General features: G+C 47.7%; 1 protein-coding gene across 1 annotated transcript in view; it reads right to left on the reverse strand.

The window, feature by feature from the left end:
• The window catches only part of SCPEP1 (serine carboxypeptidase 1), a 32155-nt gene extending 21321 nt beyond the window's left edge, over positions 1-10834 (reverse strand). Inside the window, exons 1-4 of the mRNA XM_015088386.3 lie at positions 10700-10834; positions 7259-7407; positions 4267-4356; positions 325-480 (exon numbers count right to left, since the gene is read on the reverse strand). Coding sequence (XP_014943872.2) covers positions 325-480; positions 4267-4356; positions 7259-7407; positions 10700-10766 — 462 coding nt within the window. The 5' untranslated portion in view covers positions 10767-10834. The remainder of the gene's footprint in view (positions 1-324; positions 481-4266; positions 4357-7258; positions 7408-10699) is intronic.
• Between the last annotated feature and the right edge of the window lie 249 nt (positions 10835-11083).

Below are 11083 nucleotides of genomic sequence, written 5' to 3' on the forward strand. Positions count from 1 at the left end.
TTAAATATCCCGAGTGCATTTTTTTACATAATTTCATATTTCTATTGCATGTAATGGCCAGACAAAAATCTGCTTTTATTGGTTATCTGGTTAGAGTACCAGGCTTATCTGGTTAGAGTACCAGGCTCCAAGGTCATTCTTTCAAGCTTAAAACCACCTTGAGAGATGACAGAAACAGAAGGCCACAACCTGATCTCGGGTGCAGAAGGGTTGTCTCTGATAACAGCTGGACATTGAACTCTTGGGGAAATTTAAGTTTATTAGGATGGATGTAACAGTGGGACTGTGAGCGCTTTGCTTAGCTGACCCCGAGTTACAGCTTACCTGGAATTCTTTGTGGCAATCGAAGAAGGTCTTTAGGAGAATCATCATGTCTGACACCACCATGGCGAGGTCTTTGGCATACGCATCACTCTTGTTCACATAACTGAACCCAGTGCCCACAGGGTTATCCACAAATAGGAGACTGGCCGACTGGAGCTACACGTCACACGGGAAAGTCAAGTGTCACCATTGGTCAGTCACCAACTGTCTTTCCACTCTCTTCTATGAGCTCAACAAAACCTACACGCGAGGATATCAGTGTGCTTACAAGCCTACTGCTAAAAGGGATTTCAAAAAATTATAAACATAGGCTACTAAGGCGAAGAAAAGGAGAGGCAAGAAGGAAAGGTTAACATACACGGGGATCAAAACACATAAGCGGTCAGTTTTCACACAATACGGGGTCCTAAATGTAATACGTTAGCTCTGGTAGAACCACGTGGTCCAAGCAACAGCTGGAAGCAGTGAGGGTATGTCCAAGGTCTGAATACCACATAGCAGTTTTCTTTAAGGTGAATCCAATTTCCACACCGGCCTGGCCTCCCGGTGCACTACAAGTACGGAATCTATCCTAATACCTCTTCCAAAGAGGCTCAGAGTTACAGAATCTCGATTTGAGTATGGTAAGCTAGGTGTGAATGAGTGGCCAAAGGAATGAAGTCCAAATCAAGAAACTGCCCGGGCCGGGGCCTGAAGGTAGAGTGTACTGGCTCGGATGTTGGAAATGTGGCAGGAGGTGGGCAGAGACCAGGTCATGCCCAGGAATCTGGATCTGGTCTTCTGGGAACTAAAAGATATTAAACTAAGGAGTGATTTGCATTGTAGAGGCACTCTGAAAGCAGCCCCTAGAGAGGATGGAAAAGGGATGAAGGATATTAACAGCACTCGGGTATTCAACACAGAGTCACCACGTGACCCAGCAATTCCACTCGGAAACTGAAAATAGGAACTCAAAACAAATGTTTGTACACCAGTGTTCCTTGCACTGTTCATGAGCGCTAACAGGTAGAAACAACCCAAGTGTCCGTCACCAGATGAACAAACAGAATGTGGCATATCCATACGATGGCCTAGTATTCAGCCTTCAAAAAGGGAGGGAGTGGTATATCCTACATGGATGAACCTTGTAAATGTTATCCTAAGTGAAAGAAGCCACACGCCCAAGGCCACATTCTGTATGACGCCATTGTTACAAAACGGCTAACGCAGGCGAGTCTACAGAGACAAAGTTGATGGCACAAAAACAGACACATAGACCAATGGAATAGAATAGAAACCCCAGAACTAGACCCACAAACGTATGGCCAACTAATCTTTGACAAAGCAGGAAAGAGCACCCAACAGAGACAAAGTTGATTCGCGGCAAGTTGCCTAAGGAGAGATTGGTGGTTAACAGCTAAGGGGTATGAAGTTTTCTGGGATGGGAGGCTAGTGAAAATGGTCTGAAATTGAGTGTGGTAATGGTTGTAAAACTCTGAATATATGAAAAGCCATTGAATTGTATACTTTAAATGGGTGAATTATATGGTATGTGAATTGTATTTCAATAAAGCTATACTTTAAAAAATTCATTTTTAGGTAAAACTGATTGGATGAGGGGGTGTGGGAGAGGGAGGGGCAGGGGAAGATGAGATGGCTCTCTCGTTTCTGGCTCAGGCATCTGATTGGATGGTGGTACCATTTACCACAAGGGACACATGAGAGTTGGCTGGTTTTGTGGGTGGATAGAGGGTCTTGTGTAATAATGAATATGGCCTGGGATATGTCGAACCGGGCACGTACGAGAGACAGCCACAAGGAGGCATCTCAGAGGCAAATGGAGAAATAGTTCTTGGGCAAAAAGTTCTGAGCCAGAGATGCTGACTTGGGGGGCATCACCTTCTATGTGTCATTAAAGCAGTTTGAGAGGACAAGGCCGCCCAAAGAACACATAGAAGAGAATGTTACCTAGGACAGGGTACAGGAAACAACAATATCTAAGACATGGGAATGGCCAACAGTGTGGCAAAGAAATCCAATGAAAAGAATCCCATGAAGGATCTAACGGGACTTTGGAACTGGGAAGCCAGCACACCCTTGGGGACAACAGCTCCAGCAGAGCTCTGGGGAGAGACTACAGTGGGTCAGGCCGGTGCTTCCCAACCTTGTCACGGCCACAGAGATAAGTGTACTGCATCCTAGAGCTAATGTGCACTGGGTTCCCTAATAAGTACTCTCTCCTGCCCCCAGCACCCAGCCCCCAGGTGAGAAAGCTCTGGGCTAAGACATAAATAGGAGGTAAAGACCAGGGGCCACTGGGTGACTCAGTCGGTTAAACATTCGACTTCAGCTCAGGTCATGATCTCGCGGTCTGTGGGTTCGAGGCCCGCACAGGGCTCTGTGCTGACAGCTTAGAGCCTGGAGCTTGCTTTGGATTCTGTGTCTCTGTCGCTCTCTGCCCCTCCCCTGCTTGTGCTCTGTCTCTCTCTCTCTCTCTCTCAAAAATAAATAAATATTAAAATTTTTTTAAAAAAAATAGGAGGTAAAGACTAGACAGCAGTAAATACAGGCACACCTTGTTTTACTGCATTTTTTTCTTTAACAAATTAAAGGTTTGTAGGCAGCCCTGTGTTGAGCAAGTCTACAGACACCATTTTCCCAACAGCATCTGCTTGCTTCGTGTCTCTGTGTCACATTTTGGTAATTCTTGCAATATTTCAAACTGTTTCATTATTACTGTGCTTGTTACAGTGCTCTGTAACCAGTGATTAGGACTCACTGAAAGTTCAGATGAGTATTGCTGTTTTTAGCAATAAAGTATTTTTAATTTAACGTACATAGTTTTACATGTAACAGACCACGGTATAGTGTAAGCATGACTTTTCTATGCCCTGGGAAATCGAAAAATTCATTTGACCCGCTTTACTGTAGGTCTGGAAACCAAACCCGCAACGTCTCCAAGGTATGCCTGTATAAAGAATTCTTTCAAGAAAAGGTAGTAGCGGGAGGCGCTTGGTAGTAGGTTGGGAAAAACCTGTGCATGTCTGTAGCCCAGGGAACAGAGAGCCTACAGACAGCATAAGGATGTAGAAAGGTACTAACTGTCCAAGTGTAATCTTTGAGAAAGGGACCCCAGCAGAGAGGGGCCTCGTGTTATTTTGAGATGGGCAGGAGGATAGTAAGGGGCAGGAAGGGGTAGAGAGGACAGGGGAAAGCCGGTCACAGGCAATGACTCTGTCCTCTCGGTGAGGCAGGGAGACCGGGCAGACAGGGAGGGAGCAGAGCAGCAGCACACAGCAGAGGGCAGCCACGAGCTCAGGCAAAGCCCACAGCCAGGTTGTGGTTTTGCCCGCCAGTGTCTGGCACCCAGGAGCAGGGGCCGAGCAGGTGCACAGTGCGACTGATCCAAGGTTGGGGGTGGCTTGGCTCTTTGGGGAGAAGGATGAAGGAGCCAGGGGTTGAGCAGAGAGGGGTTAGGGCGGGACGTGAAACCAAGAACGAGGGAGGGGGTGGAGACAGAACAAGAGAGACACCGAAAAGGTAGAGGACAAAGGCTCTGAAGTCTTGATGAAGTCAAGAAGCAGGGTAGGAGAGTGGAGAGGGGACAGGATTGGACGTCATGGCCGAGGGTGGAATCCTGCGGTCAGATTGCAGAGATGGCCAAATAGGAAATGACAAGGTCCAGGTTGTCTGCTGGAATAGGCTTCGGCCGTCAAGTGGATGGAAAGGTCACCGATGTGGGAAGGGAAGAGAGCCAGGGGACGGACAAGCTGCCCCCAGAAATGGAAGAAGCTGGCTAGAGCGGAAGCCTAGGGACAAGTGCACAAGGCCCAGGACCCCTGGGGAAGAGGATGGAGCGGGATTGCTGAATCTGTGACCCCACCCAGAATGGGGTAGGGGCCAGGTAGGGCTCAGCCTTGGAGAGGCCACAGGGCAGTTTCAGTTAGGCTGTGCTCACTGTACCCAGGTAGTTCTTCGTGGTTTGAGATCACTGTCAAGGGGCCCAATTTCCTCAAAGTTTCCAAATCCAGTGCTGGAACCGCCCGGACCACCCTGTGGAAGAGAAAATAAACAACAAAATAAGCCCAGAGAAAACATTAGTCAAATCTTGGTCATTATAACAATGACCACATTCACTCTAAATGATTTATGATTTAGTGCTGGCTCGGTCAACATTCTACGAAAGACACAACTGACCTGGTGAACCAGGGGGTCTGTACCGACAGAGCCCCTGGTAACTGCTGAAGTCTTTCTAAAGGGAAAAGACTCAGGGACACCTGTCTGGCTCAGTCAGTAGAGCATGCGACTCTTGACCTTGGGGTTGTGAGTTCAAGCCCCGTGTTGGGTGTAAAGATTGCTTATAAATAAATAAATAAATAAATAAATAAATACCCGTGGCTTACGAGCCCCAGAAGGAATTTTCCTACCTCTGATCCTCTGAGATTGACTCCTGACCCGCCATGGGGCACGCTGGGCACTGACCTTCAAAACACCTTGGCCAACCCCTCTCATCTCCAAGATGAACAGTAAGGCCCAGGTAAGGGACATGGCAATTAGGGGTCCATTTTGCCAGGTCTGGACCTGGGGCCCTGTGACTCCTCACCCCACCACCTCTCCTCTGTCCCTGCAGACCACCAAGGGACGCAGACTGAAGGGCAGTTTGATCATGTGGATCCTGGGATATAATTTAGTAAATGTAGAAGTCCCAGGGCAGGAAGGACTCAATACTGTGTGCATCCAGGGCCAATGGCAGGGCAGGACTGTGAGCAGAGCTCAGTGCCGGGGCATTGTCAGTTGAGCATCCGACTTCAGCTCAGGTCATGATCTCACAGCTTATGAGTTCTAGCCCCACCTTGGGGTCTGCGTTGACAGCTCGGAACCTGGAGCCTGCTTCGGATTCTGTGTCTCCCTCTCTCTTTGCCCTTTCCCCACTCATGCTCTTGCTCTCTCTCTCTCTCTCTCTCTCTCTCTCTCAAAAATAAATAAACATCGGGGCACCTGGATGGCTCAGTTAGTTAAGTGGCTGACTTCAGCTGAGGTCATGATCTCACGGTTCATGAGTTTGAGCCCCGCATCGGGCTCTGTGCTGACAGCTCAGAGCCTGGAGCCTGCTTCGGATTCTGTGTCTCCCCCTCTCTCTGTCCCTCCCTGTTTGCACTCTCTCTCCAAAAATAAATAAACACTTAAAAATAAACAAACATTAAAAAAATAATAAAATAAAATAAAATGTTGGCAACTAATCAAGATAAAATAGGAAGGTTTTGCAACTTCTGAAATTCAATGGTTTTTAAATTCCTGAGAGCCCAGAAGGTGCTTGAGGGGCAAGCATGTGACAAAGGGAAGGCGGCCAGGGTAGGACCCGGCCTACACTCCAGCCCTTCTGCTTTCCACTTGGGCTCTGTATAGAAGCTTTCACTTGACGGTGGTAAGAGTCCTGCTGATGAAGAAAAAGCTGAAAAACCTTAAAATCCCTCAGATTAAAAAACAAAGCCCAGGGGCGCCTGGATGGCTCTAATGGTGGGGCACCTGCCTTAGGCTCAGGTCATGATCTCGCAATTCATGGGTTCGAGCCCAGTGTCAGGCTGTGTGCTGACAGCTTGGGGTCTGGAGCTTCTGGTTCTAAGTCTCCCTCTCTCTCTGCCCCTCACCTGCTCACACTCTGTCTGTCTGTCTCACTCTCTCTCAAAAATAAATAATTTTTTTAATTAAAAAAAATAATAAACAAACAAACAAAAACCAAAGCCCAGAAAACGGAACCCTTCAGCATCTCTACCTACAGCAGCCCTGGGTGGACAGAAGGGCACTGGGATACACCCGTGGCATCTTCTTCTCAGACACTTTTACATCTGCACCCTCGGGCCAGGCCTCACCTCCAGCACTCAAAGGAGACAGTTGTGATAACGCCCCCTTTCCGCACAGGGCTCACCTGCACTCTGTCTCATCAGGAGAGTCCGCCAGGGCTAGCTGAGGAGGCCAAGCCCAGGGCACCAGCAGGGTGCTCGTGAATACTGACATTTTGGGAGGAAGTGACACGTGCATCCCATGGAGAGGAGTACCCTGACACCCTATTTACTGGTGCGCAACCTGGCGCCCAATCTGGGCCATACCGCCAGTTTCCAGAAGCTGAAGCAAAACTATGTTCGTCAACCCCTCCCTAAAGGCTGGTCTTCCAGGTGGGTGTGGGCCACCTCTAGGCAAATATTTTAGGAATGCAAGAGAGGATCCTCTGCCTGCCCCCCAAAGCTGCCTCCAACCGGTTCCCAGCCTTCCATCCTACAATCAGAGCTCAAGATTAAAACCCAAACACACTCAGGGAGAATAGGACCCAACACTGAATTCTAAGATACAAAAGGCTGAGTCCTTTCAAAAGGGGGCTTTTCTGGGGGCAAGGAGTTAGGGTCTAGGAAGGACTAGGAGAAGAGACAGAGAGAAAGGGCTGCTCGGGAACCTTTCTGAACACTTGTCAGCATTTAGTCACAGGGGTCTACAGGAGCTTCCGCTAAGGCATCCTGCCACTGACTGGACTCAATATAATGTTTATTTATTTTTGAGAGAGAGAGAGACAGAATATGAGTGGGGGAGGGGCAGAGAGAGAGGGAGACAGAATTCAGGCTCCAGGCTCCGAGCTGTCAGCACAGAGCCCGACATGGGGCACGAACTCACAGACCATGAGATCATGACCTGAGCTGAAGTCGGACACTTAACTGACTGAGCCACCCAGGCGTCCCTTGACTGGGCTCAATATAAAAAGACCTCTGCAAAGGCTAGCACCCCTCACTCTCTGATTTGGCCTCTTAGCATACCATTGTCTTTGCCTGCCTCAGGAGGACACCAACCCCCCCCCCCCCAGCCAGAAACCCCCCAGATCAGTCCTTCCCCCCTGAGCGGTGAGCTTTTACGAGCCAGCAAAGTGGTAAGAGGGGAAAACCGGGCCAGGCAGCCAGGCCACTTTTACCTGAAGCCACATGACCAGAGGGAGTTCTGAGAAGTTCTTGCAGGGGTTAGTTGCGTAATAGAGCCACCAGAACATGTGGGCATCCTTGCGGACAGTCACATAATCCCACACTTCCTTTCCTTCCTCTGCGGGCCAGTCAATGACTGCTCCTGAAACAGAAGCACAACGTGATTTTCCTGAAGGTCAACCATCCAGGTAAATTCCAAGGCTGTAGAGATGGCCATGCTAAGCTAGAGATGACGTGGTTTATATTTTTGGCAAGGTACTCACTCTAATATAGTGGGGAGATAAGGAAAAGACACTTCAGTTGTGAAAAAAACAAACCAAACTTACTAGTGGCAGAGGAGATTGGGGGCTTTCACTTTTTCCTCTGCACCGTCTGTAATATTTGAATTTTTAACAGTAGGCATGAACACTTTTACAATTCTGTTTTTTCTTTTTTTTTTTAACTTTATTTTATTTAAGATAGAGAGAGAGAGAACACAAGTGGGGTAGGGGAAGAGAGAGAGAAAATCCCAAGCAGGCTCTGCACTGATAGCAAAGAGCCCGATGCGGGGCTTGAACTCATGAACCTCGAGATCAGGACCTGAGCCGAAGTCACTTAACCAACTGAGCCACCCAGGCACCCCCACAATTCTGTTTTAAAAAGAGAGAGAGATTTACATTTTGGGGAAAAAAGGAAAAAATCTCAAAATGGAAGACGCTAGCTTTTGTATCTCATTTAATGTATTATTAAAGAGGTATCCCAAATTAGAGAGACCAAGAGTCACTATATTATATTGGGGCAACTGTTAGCTTTTGTGAAGGAAAAAAAAAAATCTAAGTCCTTTTTAAAAAAAAATGTTATGTTTATTTACTTTTTGAGAGAGAGAGACAGAGAGAGCAAGCTGGGGAGGGGCAGAGAAAGAGAGAGGGAGAGAGAAAATCCCAAGCAGGCCCAGTGCTGTCCACGCAGAGCCAGTCAAGGCACTGGAATTCAAGAACTGTGAGATCATGACCCGAAGTGAAACCAAGAGTCAGACGTTTAACTGACTGAGCCACCCAGGTGCCCCCACAAATGTAGGTCCTTACTTAACACTCTAAACCAAAATAAATTTCAAGTGGATAAAGTATTTCAATTCTAAAATTTTGATATTAAAAATAATATGAAAATATAATTGAATGTTTTTCTGATCTCTGGATGGGGAAATGATGTAGGCATACCCCACAGATATAAAGAAAACCATCAACAGAGTTGAGGACAGAAACTTGTTACATTTTTTGTACAATAAAATTTATGTACATCAAAAATAAAATCGGGGCGCCTGGGTGGCTCAGTCGGTTGGGTGTCCGACTTCGGCCCAGGTCACGATCCCGTGCTTGGTGGGTTCGAGCCCCATGTGGGGCTGTGTGCTGACAGCTCAGAGCCTGGAGCCTGCTTCAGATTCTATATCTGTCTCTCTCTCTACCCCTCCCTTGCTTGCACTCTGTCTCTCAAAAAGAAAATAAATATTAAAAAAAATAATAATAAAATTAAATTAAAAGGCAAACAAAGAAAGATCTGTGACAAATATGCACAACAGCAATTTTCTTTACTTGTATAGATCAATTTTTTTTTTTACTTTTTTTAACGTTTTTATTTTATTTTTTGAGAAGCAGAGACAGACAAACGCTTAACTGACTGAGCCACCCAGGCGCCCCACTGTGTAGATAAATTGAAAACAGGAAGACCCTGGGGCGCCTGGGTAGTTCAGCTGGTTAAGCCTCTGACTCTTGATTTCAGCTCCACCTCATGGTTAGCGGGTTTGGGCCCTGAGTCAGGCTCTACACTGACAGCTTGGAGCTTGCTTGGGATCCTCTCTCTCTCCCTCTCTCTCTACCCTACCCCTTCCCTGCACCCACCCCACCTCTCTCTCAAAATAAATAAACTTAAAAAGGGTTAACATCACTAATATTCATATATGAAAAGTAAAGCAATATGAGGTCACTAAAAAAATCTTCGCTTATTTGATAGACAACAAAATAATGGCGGGTGCTCAATGTCCACAAGGAGGCTGGAGACCGGCCCTCAGCACTGTTGGCCAGAGTGCACACAGCATCACTTTTCGGGAAGGCAGTCTGGCTTTCCAAATAGCAAAAGAAAGATATTCCATAGATTAAAAGTCATATATATACATGTACATCCTTCAATCCCGCAGCTCCAATTTTCCTTAGTTATCTTTGTAGCATCTGCAAAATAGGTATCAGAAAAGAGTAAGTTATGCACATTTTCTATGTCACCTTTGCTAAAGTAACAACTCTCAAGTTACAGTTGTTTTTCTCAAATACCCTCTGAGGGTGAAAAAAAAAAAGGCCAATAATGTGCAAAGATGATGAGAGGCCACCCTCGATGATGGGCGTTTCCTGCCTTCCACTTCCTCTTTTCTTAAATTCCAAGCCCCCGTGACAAGGAAAGCAACAAAAACTGGTCTCAAAAGAAAAGAAGGGAGTAGATGAGGAGACAAAGGGGTTTTGTAACTGATTAAGAAAACCAGAAAGTGGCTTGAGGGGCAGAACAGAATGGCTAGATCATAGATGTGGCTGTAAGATTTGAGGTACGGGTGACAGAAGATCACACTACCTCCTGGAAAGTAACAGATACGGCCTGGGTCCCTTTTGACTTAATGGCTGGCACTCCTCCCTTCCTTGGCAGTGAGCACTGTTAAAATTTGGGGGGGGGGGGGGGGGGAGGGGATGGACAACCTATTTGACAACATTTTCCAGACCCAAGCTGAAGGGCCAGAGTATACCCAGTTACACAAGGGAAGAGGAGGAATGTGGAGCAACCCGCCTCAAGTCACAAGGCAAGTCTGCGGCCAGTTCCAGTTCCCAGATCTGGATTCAGACCACAAGACATTTTGCTGAAAGACTGAAAATCAATTTCCAAGTCATCCTGTTAAACACGAATTTGTTCTTGTCAAAAAGAATCGCAGTGAAGGGAGATGTTATCCTGTCTGTACGGATCAAGTAGAGAGAAAAAGCCCTTATCTCAATGAAACGTCCCATTCGAGGTAGGACTTTTCAGGGTCCTTTGGACCGCATGTTTCAGCCCAAAAGAAAAAGTCCCCATAATCCCACTTAGCAGCCAATCACGGCAGGAAAAGGGAGGTGGATTTAGGATCGTGGCAACCTCACCCACCAGCAGTTTCCCCAACTCAAGTAATTTGCACAATTGCTCCTACCTAGGCGTAGGGAAGAGAGGAGCACCAGACTATTCAGCGCCAGGAAGGGGTATTAAAAGCACTTAGTATTTTATCTTAAAAAAGAAAAAAAAGAAAAAAAGAGCTAGGTCCTAAAGCAGTTTGATCACGGAAGGTAGAAACGGGGAAAGGCATTTGCTCTAAAAAGCACAAACCCACTAACAGACTCTCATCCCTGGAGAAGGATGCACCGGCCTCTGGTGCACTTTCTTCCCGAACCTACCGGTACTCAGGCCCAGCAGCAAGAGCAGCAGCAGCACCACGGGAGAGGTCCTCGGCACCAGCTCCATGGCGAATACGGCGCGGCGACACCAGCCTGAGGCTGAACCCTGCGCCCCACCACGTGACGGCAGTGGGTGGGACCTGGCTCTGACCGGGGCCTGGGCGGGCCCTGAGGCGTGGGCGGGGCCTGGGGCGTGGGCGGGGCGTGGGCGGGGCCTGAGCGGCTCGCGGCTGCTAGTGTCCGGCGGGCACTCTGCTGGGCCTCCGGACCGCGATCCAGGCAGCGGCGGTCTAGGTGCGCTGTCTGTCTGCCCCACCGCTACCTCCTTTGCCGTTTTGGGGACGGATCAGAGAGGTTGAGGCGTTTAATACATTTGTTTGACTT

The sequence above is a fragment of the Acinonyx jubatus genome, chromosome E1 (assembly GCF_027475565.1).
Source record: "Acinonyx jubatus isolate Ajub_Pintada_27869175 chromosome E1, VMU_Ajub_asm_v1.0, whole genome shotgun sequence".
NCBI classification, from domain to species: domain Eukaryota; kingdom Metazoa; phylum Chordata; class Mammalia; order Carnivora; family Felidae; genus Acinonyx; species Acinonyx jubatus.